The sequence below is a fragment of the Trichoderma virens genome (genome assembly GCF_000170995.1).
Source record: "Trichoderma virens Gv29-8 chromosome Unknown TRIVIscaffold_5, whole genome shotgun sequence".
NCBI classification, from domain to species: Eukaryota; Fungi; Ascomycota; class Sordariomycetes; order Hypocreales; family Hypocreaceae; genus Trichoderma; species Trichoderma virens.
In genome coordinates this window covers 1082526-1098996 of record NW_014013744.1, presented here as the reverse complement: position 1 = coordinate 1098996, position 16471 = coordinate 1082526, and the positions used below count along the sequence as shown (strand labels likewise).

Sequence of the window (16471 nt, the reverse complement as noted above, 5' to 3'; positions counted from 1 at the left end):
AACTCCACAATGCCATCGTATCAAGTGAAAAAAGCAATCATGCCAGGCCTCCATATGGTATCAGAATCTGAAATGCACCATCGTCAAGAATCATTCATGTAACCTCGGCTTCCGGAAAGTAAGAGGAAGGAGGCGGCAGCAAAAGCAAGTTATTAGAAAAGAAAATGAGGAAAACCACAAGCTGCATCACTGTCGATAACGAGCCAACTGAGCCATGATATTCTGCACCTGAGCCGCCGCGTCGCCGGTGCCCGCCGCCTGCTGCGCGACGCCCACGGACGCCTGGCCATTGTATGGCGCGCTGTATTGCATCTGAGGATGGCCTGCGTGGAGTGGCTGCGGTGGTGCTGCTCCTCCATTGAGAGACCCCAAGATTGCTTGGATATCGACGGGTGCATTGGTTGCTGGCGCCGCGGGTTTGGCGCCGCCGTGTGCGAGTCCGCCAGGCACCACTCCCGCAGGCCCTGCCTGAATGGTGGACAAGAGCCGTTGCAGCGTGTTGTTGTCTACCTGGCCGATGAGACTCGCGAGGTCGGCGGCAGATGGTGCAGGTTGCGGTGGGTACGAACCGGGCTGCTGCATACCAGGATACGCAGCTACGTGAGGAGGTTGCGGGGCCTGTGCACCATACTGTGCAGGATATCCACCGGCGCCTCCATAGGGTTGGCCATAGTTGGCAGCGCCCGAAGCAGAAGTTTTGGCTCGCATGATGACTTCTGCCGCAGTGCTTGGTTCCAGGTCGACATACTGCTCGAAACGGACATTGTGGATGCCGCCGGACCGGTCGAATGAGTGGACGGGAATCCTCGCCATACCTTGGGCGCGGAGGTCCAAGTCTACAACTCCATGTACGCCCTCGGCCGCCTGTCGTTGGATGACTTGGTCCTTCGGAAATCGCGGGTGGAGATACATGACGTTGGTTCTCAGGCCTTTGGCTTTAAAGGCGCCCTCGACCCAAGTGCCAAAGTCCCGATTGACATCTGGCTGCATAATGATTTGCACGTCTGGAACGTCTGCGCCATATCGACGCGGTAGATCAAGCTCTGCCTCATGCCGCGATCTGTTGTAGGGACTGGGTGATCTCCTACGGTAGGAATCTTTTTCGTTCCTGGTATATCCGTTGGGAGATCGGGAGCGGCCACGGCCTCTGCCCAAGTCATAGTATCCTCGATCCCGGCCATAGCTCTCGGTTCTGTCAGTCCGGTCGGCTCTGTCAGCTCTGTCGGCCCTGCCATAATACTCATTACGACGAGGCGACTGATTGCGCGCTGATCGATTATCATCACGGTATTTTTCTCCTCTACGGCCGCCCTCACGTCCGCGGGCCCGCTCAGGACTACGGTTCCTCTCTTTCTTGGATTTATCTTGGAGCCGAGAAATTTCCAAATCTACATCATGGTCAGTAACATGCTATTGAATGAAAGAGAAAGAAAAAAAAAAGGAGGTCTAGATCGATAGAGAACTAGATAATCACTTACGGATACGGCGTCCTTTGACTTCCATGCCCTGAAGGTTTTCTAGGGCACTACGGCCTTCCTCGACGGTGTGATACTGCACGAATCCATACGCTGACTTGAGAGAAATCTGGGCCAGCCTGCCATATCTGTGAAATATATCAAACACGTCACGTTTGGAAACCTTGTCGCTGGAGAGATTTCCTACAAGAAAAAAAAAAGGTCACATTAGCACATGTAGGCGTGTATATCTTGGAGAGTGGGAACATGAGCCCGAGACGGAGTCACTAACCGATGAAAATACGCGACCCTTCAGGGAAACGATCCCACTTGGCCTCCGACATGTACTGTCGCTCATCGGCCATGAACTGGTCCCACTGTCGCTGATAGTCGGCATCTTGGGCTCGATCAGCAGGATATCCAGGCGGGTTGGAAGGATATGGAGAAGGGTTTATGGATGCTGCAGCAGCTGAAGGGTTCATGGCCGTGGCAGGAGGAGGTGGGAGATTCCCCAAAGCTTCAGTTGAGGTTCCGGGGGCACCAGCAATAGCAAAAGTGGAGGGCTGTCCCGGCGTGGGCGAGACCCCGACGCTTCCTGGGACATTGGGATTGGTTCCGGGAGGATGGTGCTGAGAAGCATACGATTGGGGGGCGACCTGCGGCAATGGAGGGCGCGGTGGGAGAGAGGAAGATGATGGCAGAGCAGTAGGGAGGGTGGTGGTGGTTGAGGTAGCAGTTGGGGGAAAGGGGTTAGAGGCCACCGGGACATCAGCCGTTGGGTCAGGGTTCCCGGGGCTAGACTCAGCGGGATGGGCAGTGAGGTCAGCCACGAGCTGTTGGATGTCAAGAGATGAAGAGTTCTCGGAGTCTTGCCTGGCAGGGCCAGCTCCGGGCGGCGTGGGTTGAGCCACAAACGGGATGGAAGCAGCGCGTGCATCGCTAACTTGCGGCATGGCGGGCTCAGGACCAGCATCGGGCTGGGCGGTAGAGAGAGATGGGTTCTGAGCAGCTGGGGCAGACGCGGATGAATCAGCAGCGATATGAGAGACGTCTGATGGGCGACTAGTCAAATGATCGGATAAAAATGATGATGAATTCTCGTTGGATTCTCGTTGTTCTGATGATACATCTTGGTCTTCCCCTTCCTCGGGACCGATAGGAGAATCAAACGTCTTGGCGTAGTCGTCATTGTTGTCGACGAGCTCCTGCCGCGGAGGCTCTACTGCCACGTCCTCTGTCTCTTCGCCGTAGGCATCGCTGAAGCTGTCATCATCTACGACATCGTCGGTTTCACCAGAGGGCGCGAGGGAAGGGTCGACGATGGGGGCGTCGGCCGTCCCATTAGGAAGCGAGGCAGCAGCAGCGACCATGGCGTCGATGGTATCGACCGTGTGCTGGAGTGCTGGCACCACAAGAGGCGCGGCTGTGTGGACAGGCGAGGGAGAGACGGGAGAGAGGTTGGCTGTGGCCTGCAGAGCTGCTTCGGGCTCAGGCTCTGGCATGAAGCTGGGCTCGCGCTGGCTAGAAGAGGTCTAAGGGGGAGAGAGGCTGGGCAGTTGCATCCGCGCAGAGAGGCTATTATGGAGTACCTTTTGCCGACGGTTGAGAGAGGGATTATTATAACCTGCTTGTCGACGATGGTTCGATGTGGGGCTGATTGTGCGGCGGGCGCGCAAGGATTCTTTGATGAAGAGCAGGACAACGATTGCAGCTTGCGACACAAAACGCTGGCCGGGCTACGAGAGGCGGCTTCGAGTACGGGATTCGGAGAAACGGCCTCGGTGCGATGGAACGGGCAACAGAGACGGGAGGCGATCCGTGACGGGACGCGCCCAGACGTGGTGAGGCTACGTTGAAGAGATTTCGAGGGTTGACTTGACGGGAGTTGGTTGGAGGAGAGGAAGCAGATTTGGCAGAACAGCCGGGAGGCTTATGGCAGAAGCCGCCTCAAATTCTGCCATCTGGCTAGCCCTGTTTGGGCCAGCAATGGCACAAGGCAATGCGGGGCGCGAGCGAAAACTCGGCAAGGCAACCAGTTGGGATTATTCCCGTCCGTCTGATTGGAATGGGCTTATCTATTACTTTATTGCTGCATCATTTGCAACTGATACATGCGGCCGGAGGGATAAGACTAGCGCTGGCCTCACCGGATGAGCGAGGGAGAGCTGCGGCATTACTGTAGATACCTACGGAGTAGGGTGGGCCACAATCAAAGCGTCTTGCTATGGGATGCGAGAAACCCTAGCCGGCGTCATCATGTTACTGTGGCATTTATCAACGAGAAGGGTGCAGCCAGCAATCGTGTCGCGGCAGCCGAGGCTGTCCTTGCCCTTATCTCAGCCCGTGAGATTTAAACGCTACGAGGCGTATGATGCTCAGCTAGACCAGGACGCCTTGGCCGAGGCACGGCTGTGGTACAATTCCTTTGATGCGTCTCAGCTGCCCAAGGGCAGTACGACATATGCCAGGTCGAGTGGGCCTGGGGGGCAGCACGTCAACAAGTATGAAATCACCCGAGGACGAGGTCTATTCTCTCTTCAGTGCTTGGATCGGGTCATGACAACTAACTGCAGCCATCTGAAGAACCGAAACCAAGGCAGTCACGGTATATCCCGTGAAAGACCTGCTCGCCGTTCTCCCGAAATATCTTCATTCCGCGGTGCGCTCTTCCAAGTATTACACTGCCGGCAATGACTCTCTCACGTTTTCGGCGCAAACTCATCGGTCCAAATCCGCCAACCTCGACGAGAACAAGCGAAAGCTCATAGACGAGGTCATGAGCATCTATCGTGAAATGACGCCCGCTGAGACGAGCTCTGAGAAGAAGAAGAAGCACCAGGAGATGTATGCGCGCTTCCCCGTGATTGAGCAATGAAAGATAGAGAGTAACTAAAGCAAAGACAGTGAGAAGCGGTTTCACGAGACACGAGTCCAAGACAAGAAATTTAACAGTGCCAAAAAGCAGTCGCGAAAAGGGCCATCGGAATAGCGACTGAGGATATTGCTTAGAGGGCCCGGCTTCGTCATGAGCCAACTGCTAAGATTCCTAACCACCACTAATACGCAGGCGCTGTATAAGTGGCAGACACAAGACGCCATATGCCTCAAAATAAAACGAGCAGATGCCCGGCTTTAATCCACGATACACATCCGCTACAAGGGAAATGCACCACCGATCACGGTGCGGCTAAGTGCATGCAGATTTGGGGTCGGAGGAGGAATTCAGCTGCACCCCAAACTGAAATCGCGGGCACCCCATGCGGCTGATTCCTCATTCTCCAATGTCGCATAGCACATACCTACCAACTCCTACCTATAGTACCACTAACCTGTGTTACTCTCACATCCACTGCTTTAGGTATTTGGCGCTGCCATCTCAACTCAAGCTTCGTATTTTGGATCGACTTTTAGAGCTGGTAGCTAAAAATAAATCACATCTCCTGCCACCTGTCGCCACCTCGATTTAGTTTACAAGTGGCACATGAAGCAGCTAGGGTTTATCTCTTGACAGCTAGACAGCTCCCCTCATCCCATCTCAACGCCTTTTAAATGAATGCCTCTTCACATTGCATGACATACTCCCTTGTGCAAAACCCTATGCCGTGCACAGCGTATTACGTGCATGTACTAATGTTTGCGATGTGCTTGTTAGAATCCTTAGGCTAGACTCTAAGTGGCCGCTTCTTTCTCGCCTTTTCCCTGCTTTGCCCGCCTCGTTTAATCAGCCTCAGTCATAAGTCATACTGGCAGCCTCTGCTCAGGTCATCAGCTTTGAAATCGCTGCTTGATAGGCCGCCGACTCGAGCCATCCATTCTAGGCTGCCCCTAGGCCCCTCCCCCACCTGGTTTGAAGACCGCCATAAACTCCCCTTAGCCGTAGCAACTAAATCAATCCCGTCCCCCCAGATCCTTTTTCTCAGTCCAAGGTCGCAAGAATCCATCTTCTCGCGAAACTCGTTCTCACACGCCAAACGAACCTCGCCTCGAGTCTGCCGCCATTCTTCTTTTCGCAGCCGGCAACTGAACGCCTCTCCCGTCCCGAGCACCTCCACTTTTCTTCTCCCCAGTCTCTCCTCTCCGGCATCGCGGCTCGACCACGATGAGCCGCCAGCAGCCCCAGCAGCAGCCTCAGGTCCAGCCCTGTAGATACAAGGTCGGAAAGACGCTGGGAGCTGGCTCGTATTCCGTCGTCAAGGAATGCGTTCATATTGATACCGGCCGCTACTATGCAGCCAAGGTCATCAACAAGCGACTCATGGCGGGGCGAGAGCACATGGTACGCGAACCTCTTTCTGCACCTCAACTAGGCAACATTGGTCGCCTTTTTCTCTTCTTCTTTTGTTAAGGATGTAAGAATACATGCTGATCGGATGGGGGGAGATGACAGGTCCGAAATGAAATCGCCGTCCTGAAAAAGGTGTCCATGGGGCACCAGAACATCCTGACGCTGGTTGACTACTTCGAGACAATGAATAACCTCTACCTTGTTACGGACCTGGCTCTCGGAGGTGAACTGTTTGATCGCATCTGCCGCAAGGGCTCATACTATGAATCCGACGCGGCCGATCTCATCCGCGCGACGCTGTCTGCCGTCGCATACCTCCACGACCACGGTATTGTTCACCGCGACTTGAAGCCCGAGAACCTGCTCTTCCGCACACCCGAGGACAACGCAGACTTGCTCATCGCCGACTTTGGTCTCTCTCGCATCATGGACGAGGAGCAGTTCCATGTCTTGACAACGACCTGCGGCACTCCCGGCTACATGGCTCCCGAGATCTTCAAGAAGACAGGCCATGGCAAGCCTGTCGACCTGTGGGCCATTGGTGTCATCACCTACTTCCTCCTCTGCGGCTACACCCCCTTCGACCGGGACTCCGACTTTGAAGAGATGCAGGCCATCCTCAGCGCCGACTACAGCTTTACCCCGGTCGAGTACTGGCGCGGCGTCTCATCGTATGCCAAGGACTTCATCCGCCGCTGCCTCACCATCGACCAAGACAAGCGCATTACCGCTCACGAAGCCCTCCAGCACCCTTTCGTCGCCGGCCTCGCGCCCTCGGACGGCGCCGGCGAGAACTTGCTGCCGACGATCAAGAAGAACTTCAACGCCCGGCGCACGCTCCACGCCGCCATCGACACCGTCCGTGCCATCAACAAGCTCCGCGAGGCCCAGAATCTCATGGACGGTGCCCGCTCCCAAGAGCCCGCACGCGCCCGCGGTGGTCCCAACGCTGCTGTTCCGCCCGTCAGCGGTGTCCGTAAGGACGACAGCGCCATATCCATGGGTTCCAGCCAGGGCAACGACGGCGACGCCAACGTGGACAGACAACCCGATGATGTAGTCATGGGCAACACAACACCCAGCTCCGATGTGCCTGCGTTGCTGCAGCCGGGCAACTTGGCTAACCGCATCGTACAAACAAGCAAAGGCCTCTGGAACCCTGAAGCCGCGAGGTAGCAGTGTACACGATATGATGAATCACGCCACAAGTGGTGATTAGGAGGGGGGATGACAACTCCTATCCGAGAGAGACATGCATGTGCACACTGGCGCTGGCAGCCATTGACAATCAGCATGTTTCTCAGATAGAGTCCCCTAAGTTTCAACTGCAAGAGAAAATCAAGTCCTCCCCTACCCCCATCACCCATTTTCCCTCCTCAAAAAAACAAACCGAAAAAAAAAAGATCGAGTCTCACAATTTCAGGAGAAGACCCTCATTAAAATGTCCTTTTTTGTTTATTTTTCATTTTCCGTTTCTCTTTTCCGTTTATCCATCTGTTCAAGCCATGGGAAATATTCGAGGGTTTTTTATTTAACGCTGTGCCTGGAATGGGAAGTGGTAGAAAAGGCAGATGTCATGAGAGTTGAGAGATATCATAAGACATGTGTATATGGCTGGCTACATAGCAAGTGAAAAATGGCGTTTAATATCACGTAACGAATGAAGAACTGATTACTATTTTTTCTTTGAATACAATAAGACTGGTTTACACGGAATATGTCACTTCATTTTTAATTATTCATCTAGACTGGTGCAATCACAGGTAGGAAGTTCGTAAACAAGACACTTCATTCATTCATTCATTCATTCAGCGTTAAACCATCATGTAGAGCCCAAAGTAGGTAGGTTTTTCATCAATTTTTTTTCTTCATTTGTGCCTTTTGTTCAAAAGGTTGAGCGAGCGGCATCTTTGGTATTTTGAGCCAGTGGCCTAGTTAACTCTCCAACAACGCCCTCTCTTGGACGCCCCTATCCAGCATCCGAATGTGCTCGTTCCTCCAACCCGAATTCCCCTCCGGGTTCATTCTTCATCAGTGCCCCAACTCGTGGCTCACTTAGCGAGCGTTCAGTGCATGTACTCATCCCATCCATCTCCCATGCACGGATTATCCCCTTGGTATGTATACATTACGTACTCTATCATTTGAAGTAGTACCCTCCCGTGTCGAATATATGCAGTCGAATCATTGTGAAAGGTTCGAATGGAAAAATAATATCCTTTTCTTTCCCATGATTCCCCGATCCAGACTCCCCTCCCCAGTATTAAATATTCGGTATCCGGCTTGGCCATACAGAAGCCGGACATGATTCCCCCTCACCAATAAGAAAAAAAATCAACACCACATTGCGCCATTTCGCTGTGCCGATGAATGCCAAAGATGTTTGGAAAAATAAGGCCTTCGCCAAATATTAATTACGAATTTTGAATCGAATCATAAGCGGGTTCGTAACGCTCAATCACCCGTCGTAAGGGTGATGAGTTTGAGTGATATAGGAGATGGTAGAAAAATTTGTATCGTCGAGCAAGAGATGCCCGACAGCATCGTCGGACTCCAAGATGCCATTACCGTGATACAACAACTTCGCTCAAATCAACGTCCCTCGGTGGGATCTGGCCATCCCAGGCTTGGCCATCGCTGGTCAAGTCCATGACCAGCATTCCGGGGATTGAGGCTTCTGAAGCAGTGGGGCTGAGGGTACCACTGCTGGAGCTACAGCTAGAGCTGCTGGCGACAGTCCATCCGTCGCTGGAGTTGGCACGACGGTGGTCGATGAAGCCCAAGCTAAAGTATTGGCCAGACTCTTCGTCTACAATCTTGTGGTGGTCGCCGGTCTCGACATACTCGTATTCCCATCGGGTCAGCTTATCGGCCTGGCGTTGGGGGAGCCACCTAGCACGAGAAGAATAGTAAAAGGCAGCAGCAATGAGACCACCAGTCACCAGGTCGATGGCATAGTGGTGGCTCAGATACATGGTCGCCCACCAAACCCAGCCAGCGTACGCAGCAAAGAAGAACTTGAACTGGGGGAAGCAGTGGCTCATGAACAAGGCTTCAAGGACAGCATTCGCAGCGTGGAGAGAGGGGAAAGCGCCGAACGGAAGCGGCGCATTGGTGAAGTTGGTCGTGTACAGATCAATGCCGAAAATCGCGTCGACACGAGCCAATCCAGCAGGAGATCCGGGCATTCCGTAGGCGGCAGGGACAAGTCCATGTTCATTCTCATACCATGGTGGCGTGCAGGGGAAGATGAGCTGAATGGTGACACCAAGGATGCTCATCCAGCCAAAAGCACGGGCGAAGACGGGGGTAGTACCAGGAGCGGAGAAGATGAATATGATTAAAGAGCACACTGCAGGCGCTCCAAAGTGCATGATGCCGTAGGGAAGCCAAGCTAGAATATCCAGAATGGGGTGCTTGTGGGCCGAGAGAATGTTGGAAAGGTTGGCGCCATAGAGAACGTTTTCCAGGGCGGGCAAGATTCGAACCCAGATATGAGGACGATACTCGGTAGGGATAAATCTATACGAGACAAGGCAGAATTAGCGACACAGCACTCGGCAGCCAATTGACCAAAAGGGCCAACTCACCGACTAGTGAAAAAGTAAAGCAGCCAGACCCAGATGGGAAGCGACGGGAGGAAGAACTGGCGGGTGGCCGGCATGAGGAGAACCCATGTGGCGCCCATGAGGGCAAACAGCTTGAGGGCCGGAGCCGGAGGAGCCATGTAGAGCGAGAAGAGAGTCAGGCCGGCCAGAACGAGGTATTGCAGGTCGGCGAGACGCCATTGGTGCTTCTGCAGGTCTCGCAGGCCGTCCCAGAAGCTGAACGAGGTCTGCAGGCTCGTGATGTCCTCGCCGCGATGCGTCGTGTTGGACTTTGCCCGGGGGCGCCGGCGAACGTAGCGAGCGGGAAGGCGGTTGAGGAAAGCCAAGTTGACGTGCTCCGTCAGCAGCGCCGGCAACTTGGGCTTTCCCGATCCAATGTCCATCATTGTTGCTGGAGTTGCTTGCCCAAAAAATAAGTGTTCAAAAAAGAACCAAAGGCCGCCTGGTCGTGCAAGGGCGGAGAATTGTCGCGAATCTTTGCAGCAAAAAAGCAGCCGTGGTGGAGAATTGGGGCAGAAAAGGAGTCGGCGGCGATGATCGTCCAACAAGTATGAATACAGCGGATTACCCCAAACACTACCTCATAATACCCAAGGACGAAGCCAAAGAAGCAGCAAATTGCGCGCACTTGTCGCAAGCCGAGGCGTGTCGAAGCACGTGCAGTGCAGTGCAGTGCCGTGCAGTGGGAAAAATGGTCGACGACGGGAGGCGAAGGGACGACGAGAGCAGGTTCCACAGGCCGAGAGGACAGGCGTCGTGGGCTCTGCAGGGCTTTTGCGTGCGAGACGGGCAAAAGGCCGCTGTGGATGGTGTTCTTCCAAGGGACTGAGAGGGTGGAAGGCCGGGAGCGCCAAAGAGGAAGGCGAGGGAAGAGGAGAGATCGGATAGAGAGGACAAAGGAGAATGAAGCCAAACGGAGGAGGAGGGGACAAGTCTAGTATGTAAAGGTTGAGCAAAACGCAGAGGGTCTGGTCGTAAGTGGCAGCAGTAGGTGAGGTAAGACAGGGAATGATGACAAGGTGCAGGAGGGCGGTACGAGGCGCTGGGTACCTCCGAGGCGTGCAAGTACGAGTACAAAGGAAGAGTGTCGTGTGGCGCAAGAACCTTGCCCAGGCATGGCGACGGAATTAGTGCGGACGACGGCGCTGTGCGTTGTTGCGTGGGCGAGAGCAACACTGCAGTGCAGCAGTGCAGGGCAGGACGGGTACCCTTGGCGGCGGTACATGTACGGAGGGTACAAATGTCTTCTTTTTTTTTTTTTTTTTCCCTTCGTCTAACGGCTTTTCCCCTTAGCGCGCGTGGGGACGGACACCCGGGGCTTTGCGCTGTTGCGGCGCAAAAAGCGATTGATGGGTCGACTTCAGGCGCTGTGATTAGACAGGGCCCGGGCTAATTTGGGGACAGCCCCGGAAGCTGCGGCCCATGGGTACCGGTACCTCCCAGCGCCGTACCCTCGATTCGCTCTGGGTGCTGTGCTAGCGCTCTGCCATGGGCTGCAAGTGCCTTGGATGCGGCGGTCGTAGCGTGCAGATTCGAGAGCTCCGTTGGCCAGCCACCGCGCGCGCAAGTACCGGTACTCGCATCGAGGCTGCCAGCCGCTACAGGCAGGCAATCCCTGGAGCTCTTGGCGGCTTGGCCCTGGGCGCCTGATGGTGAAATTGCACAGGGTCGGCCGGCGCTGTGAGTGGCTGCGGCTGCTGCTGGTGGGGGACGCACACAACTGCTGGCCGAGAATGCCGGGATGCATGGCGATGCGCACAATTAATGCGTGCCGTGGGAGGGACAAGGAAATTGTGCTCGGTGACGGAGCCGCGCTGCTTCCGTTCAGTCAAGCTTCAGTCGATCAATTCGCCCTCATCTTACAGTATCACGGCAATTACCGTACAGTAAGACGTGAAATGGATCAATTACAATCCTCCAAATACGCGTACAGTACTCTTACCTCTTACCTTCAATTCCGCTTCTGGGGACGAGTATCTGTACAAGGAGGGACAGCCCCTCGACGAGGCTAAAAGAGAGTGTGGAATCGGGCCAACTCGACAGATGACGGACTGACGAATCTTTCCACTGCAAAGCTTCTTTCAATGGAATGAATTGGCCCAGCCTACGAAGTTTCTACTAAGCACCTAATTAATTATAGCAGTATAGTAGCAGTATTACTGTAAACCGCAAGCAAGCATGATGCCCGAGTAGGTATTTGCTATTTGCCATGTAGATGTAGCAATTAGCCCGTGCGCTGGACAGTGGTCCTTGATAAGTCGGGCTGCCGGAGGTTAGCAAATGCCGACAGAGTTAATTAAGTGCTATCCAGAGTGGCCTGTGGATTCTCCATTGCGGGCATCTTTGGCAGCGCGAGAAAAGAGAAAGAAAAAAAAACGGACGTTTCGGTGCCGGATCTCTTCTCCAGCTTGACCGAGCCTTCCTCGTTCCCGTTGTGAGGCCGACTCGGCAGAGGGGGGAGACGGAGGTTGAGCACATGCAAAGAAGAGGCACTCCAAAATGCCGGCTGTGGCGCGTGGATGGCGCCGTTGCGACAAAGAGAAGAGCCGAGACCCCTCCAAAATAGGAAGAACTGCAAGAGAGGCACGATAAAACGTGCAAACAGGGTTCAATCGAGGCAAGTAGCAGAATCGTGGCCGGGTCACGCGATGGAAGCCAGTGGACGACGACAGAGCACCCAAACGAAGCTCGTGGTTGGATCGTGGCTTCAATCCAGCTAATGCGCCAAGGACGACTAGCGCACGACAGTCACACTTTTTTTCTCTTCTCTGCATGTCGTCTGTTCCGTGCGGTGAGCAAAGAGCACCTCGGTAGAGTGGCGGTCTTCCCAGGTGTTCCGTCGCCGCCAGAGACTAAAACATGTCGACTAAAACAAGAGGTGAGAATTGGAAATTGGAGTCATGAGAAGCTCCCAGGATAGGGTCATCTTACTGCCTGCAACATGCCAGGTAATAGAATTAAGGCGCTACATGCTGGGAATCCTCAACCCTGGGCTTCTTGGCTCTGACCATTTCAGGCGCTTACAGGTACCTCTCGCTCTTTGTCCCAAGTCCGCGAAATAGGGATCGATGGATTGGGCCCCGAGAACGAGAATGGTTCACATCGCCCCCTAGCTGCATGGAGCAAGGCTTTTCCTGGCGCCCGAAGAATAAGAAAAGACCGCCGTTTCAAACGGGGCCGAAAAACTCTAGCCCCTCATCCCACGGCTCTCCGGCAGCACTCTTCCATGTACTGTTCCGGAGTCCGCAGATTGTTATCAATTACCGCTACTCCGTACTTGGAGTCAAGAATAACCGCGCGCGCGCAAATGGATTCTTTCTGCCTCTTTACTCGTACCATTTTCTCAGCCATCCTAAGCGACGGGCGTTGGCTGCAATCGTAGCCGTCACTTGGTAACCTTCTGTGGAGTCCAGATGTGCCGGGAGTGCAACCCTCTCGGGCACATGGCGAGTTATCATGCAGGCATGGACGAACTGCTTGATAGCGGTGGAGAGAGGCAGGTCACAGGAAAAGTCGGATGACAAAACTAAACCTCGCTGCTTGCTGTAGCGACATTGCCGACTTGCCAAGACGAGTAATCGCTTTTCTGTACTCCGCAAAACGCTCAACGATGTTGAGCAACAAGTCTTCTCGGCCGCACTAGACGGTCTCGACTCTCTTTTCATGTCACTGTCACTCAGCAATCTCATCTCAGACAAATGACACTCGTTGTCTCGTACTGTATTGATGATACCGTTGAATGGGGTATGAGTACGCGTAAGCGCCGCTTGATCGTGACGCTGTTTCATATCAAGCTACTTTTTATGCCTGTTTCTCACAGACATGGGATGATGAATCAACCCAGGCGTGAGAAGTAATTATAGAACAGAGACCACAAAACCCAGATCCGTATGCTACTATCTATGTCCCTCTTCAAAACGGCAGCCGTCTTATCAGGCAATGCGCTTGGAGGTCTCCGCCAAGTGGCCAGCTGCAACCAGGAGAGTGGTCGCGTGGCCTTTTCCTCCGCTAGATCAATACGTGTATCAGCTCGCTTGACTCGCTGAAGCTATCTACGGAACAGTGAATGAGAAGTTCAAGAGAAGCACATCACATCCCCAGAGACGGATCGGCCATAACCACATGTCCACGGACGAATCTCTCTCGTGACCCCTGCTGAGGGCGGGAATCTCGGGCGGCATGCAGCTCCCAACATCAACCTAGACCGGCTGCTGTCTTTCTTCCGCAGGTGCCAAGCCCGAAAGGCAATGGTGAGAGTGTTAGCTGCTACTGCAATGCGAGCTAGGAAGAGAAACAGGTAATATGACGACATTGAGCAGCCCAGCTCCAATCTGGACTATTCCGGCCAGCTTTTTTTTTCCTCTACGTCTTTTTTTTTCTTTGGTCTCTTCTAGCCCCAAGGCGCTGGGCGACGAACCAGATTCCGCGGAGGCGGGCTTTTTCCTCGCTCTACTTTTTTAGCGCCTCTCCTATGGAGACATCTAAACGTTCGCTGTACCAGTACTTCGGCCGCAGGTACCTGTGCGCATGTACCCTTTTGGTCTTGTGCCTTGGTCGAATTGTCATTTGTGACGGTGCGATTCTGTGCACTGGCGCGTGCTCTGACATGTGCTTGTTTGCCGATTCTGTATTTCCCCTCCGCAAAATGGGAAATTGAAGCGTGCTGGCGAAAGCGAGCATTTTTCGGCGACTTTGCCGCACATTTTCAAGGTTCTTTTTAGCGACGCATTTCCCTTGGGCATGGGCTCCGCAGCCTGCATCAAAGAACCCCATGCGGACATGGAACTATTCGATAGTACATGTAACTGGTGAAAGAAAAAAAAACAGTGACGACACTCGCGGCTAGTCCTATCCAGATCACGTCAGCTCAGCTCAGCAGGATCGGGCCTCTGTTGCGCTTGAGCCAGCCAAACTCTACTGCGCCTCGTCTCGCCCAGCCTTCCCAATTGCGTCCTTGTGTTGTTGCTAGTTCTGCCTAATCGAGCCTATCGATGTTGGCTCTGCAACACCAGTTGTCATCGAAAGAAACGCCCGAAAGGGTATGTGAGGTGTTTGGTTATGCAATGCTTCTTTGTTGCATCGCAAAGAGATGATTTTTTCTTTCACCTGGTCATCCCTCGCCTGCATAAATTAATCACACCACTCGCCAAAAGCTGAACGAACCAGGTCCGCTTAATCCGATAGGCTAAAAAACCCTTTGGCAAAAAAAAGCAAAGAAAAAAAGAACGCAGACCTCGTCTAAAGCCTCTGATGGAGACAATGCCTCGGCCATGAAGTACGAGTAATGCTTCTTTTTTTTCTTCTCTTCGCTTGTTCATGTTCGCAGTAGTGCCTTCAACGGCCCGACGCCTCCAAGGCGTTCTTTGTTCCCTCGCCTTGCGTCTCGTCTCCATGCAAGGGCACCACCAACAACACAACCCGCGATCTATGCCTTTTTGCTCTAGGCTTAACTTTTGACCTTGTTTGATCTAATAAAAGCATCCCCCTCCCTTTTTTCTCCCACCGTGTGCGACAAAACTCGACTTCCTGAATTTCTTGGCAAGGGAAGGTACCCAAAACTCGCGGCGATCTGAACCCTCGCCAGCGCCAAAGACCCCTGCCATCAGAAAACCCTCCCCCCTTGTGTGTCTGTCGCCAGGTTAGGGATACAGTATTCCAGGTCCTTTTCCGAGTCAGTTTCGCGGGACCACAAGTGCTGATGGGCTCCGTATCAGCGCGAATCCCGTATCGTATCGTATCCCGTTAGCAGCTCCCCTTGCAACGCAATGCTTCTAGGCCAGCGCTTAGTCAAGCAAGCAAAAAGCTCAATCCAGCAACAAGCTGTCATCAACCGATCGTGGTACAGTTACATGATACGCGCGGTAAATTGCGATGCTCCATACGGGGGGAAACGGCCAACAAAGTGCGAATGCGATTGTACATCACACCCCACGGATCACAGCTTAAAATTAAAGTCACCAAATAGCTCTGTCTCACCACCACGAAACGAGCCACGCAAATCCTCCCCAGATGACGAAGCCCTTTTTTCGCTTTCCTCGCTTTCAATTTCACGCAGGCATACATGTACCAGTTCTCCGTACTCTGCGGACGAGGTACTATCGTGATGGGTACGGTACGCGTACAGCAAGGCGCAGGGTCAGCCCAACAAAACGCCGCCAGCTCAGCCAAGAAGGATGGATCGCATCTCCGCCAACCAGCCACCCAGCCGCGTCCATCCAAGTATCATCGTCTTGTTACGGAGTACAAGCTGCTCGGCCCCAAATCAATCAAATCGTGTCTTTCGCCCTGCCGACGCCCGATGCCCCTGCATTGCCGCTGCCGCTCCGTCCACGTATGCATGCTTCGTCTTCCCTGTACGACAGCCTCATTTCCAACCTCGAGGTTTGCTTGCATGGGGGGCCGCCTGGTACTGTACTGTACTCGTAGGTGATTTGGCTGGCTGGCTCAAGTACCCGTAAGCCCTCCGTACTGGTACTGGTACCTGCAATGCATGCATGCACAGTCCCGCCGCCAAATCGATCACCGCCTCTCTAAGCCTCGTTCTCGCTCGCTTCGCTCTTCCCTCACCGATGGATAGACCGATCGCTCGTGCGCCTCCTATCCGTTGTCCGTATCCACTCCGCGAATCGATCCAGTCAATCGACCGCCAAGTCACAGGTTCCAGTCGACCAGGGTGTGTACCCGGATCTGATATCAACGGCCATATGCTTCTATCGTGCACAGGTAATTCGTAGTATCTATCACCTAACAATTGGCGAATGTGGGACAGAGCATTCCTTTCCTATCTCTGCCTATTTTCGGTATCGTCCACGAGATACCACTATATGCATCTCGAATATCTACGTAACATTTTCACATGTCGACGTCTTCTACATTGTCAAAAATGAGCCTCCTGGCCGCAAGTAGGTTTGTCTTGAACTGTAGTCTATTAGTTTCATGCGTATGTGAGACGAATCCCTACCCTACGTATGATCATTCAGAGACTCTTCCCAGTGAATAGTCCGCCGCGTCGGTAACATGTCCGCGAAATGTGAGATGTACATGAAAAAAATACAATGAATTGCCTGCCACATATCGGCAAATCGTCTCTCCTCCCCGAAAGCTGGACGTCATATCTCTTCCAC

At 53.6% G+C, this 16471-nt stretch overlaps 4 protein-coding genes across 4 annotated transcripts; 2 read left to right on the top strand and 2 right to left on the bottom strand.

Annotated features, from left to right (window-relative positions):
* Nucleotides 1-186: 186 nt before the first annotated feature.
* On the bottom strand, nucleotides 187-2824 carry TRIVIDRAFT_11373 (uncharacterized protein; the record flags this gene model as incomplete). Its single annotated transcript, XM_014101948.2, has 4 exons — nucleotides 187-1388; nucleotides 1479-1658; nucleotides 1747-1857; nucleotides 1996-2824. The coding sequence occupies 4 exons, from the start codon at nucleotides 2822-2824 to the stop codon at nucleotides 187-189; spliced, it is 2322 nt and encodes a 773-aa protein (XP_013957423.1).
* Nucleotides 2825-3558: 734 nt separating this feature from the next.
* Nucleotides 3559-4596, top strand: TRIVIDRAFT_92142 (uncharacterized protein; the record flags this gene model as incomplete). Its single annotated transcript, XM_014102303.1, has 3 exons — nucleotides 3559-3955; nucleotides 4038-4298; nucleotides 4359-4596. 3 exons carry the CDS (start codon nucleotides 3711-3713, stop codon nucleotides 4441-4443), a joined length of 591 nt encoding a protein of 196 aa, XP_013957778.1.
* Nucleotides 4597-5553: 957 nt separating this feature from the next.
* TRIVIDRAFT_178999 (calmodulin-dependent protein kinase) lies at nucleotides 5554-7416 on the top strand (the record flags this gene model as incomplete). The annotated part of the gene is made up of 2 exons (XM_014102302.1): nucleotides 5554-5730; nucleotides 5842-7416. The coding sequence occupies 2 exons, from the start codon at nucleotides 5554-5556 to the stop codon at nucleotides 6913-6915; spliced, it is 1251 nt and encodes a 416-aa protein (XP_013957777.1).
* A 448-nt stretch (nucleotides 7417-7864) lies between these two features.
* Nucleotides 7865-9733, bottom strand: TRIVIDRAFT_82407 (uncharacterized protein; the record flags this gene model as incomplete). Its single annotated transcript, XM_014102301.1, has 2 exons — nucleotides 7865-9261; nucleotides 9330-9733. 2 exons carry the CDS (start codon nucleotides 9731-9733, stop codon nucleotides 8304-8306), a joined length of 1362 nt encoding a protein of 453 aa, XP_013957776.1.
* Between the last annotated feature and the right edge of the window lie 6738 nt (nucleotides 9734-16471).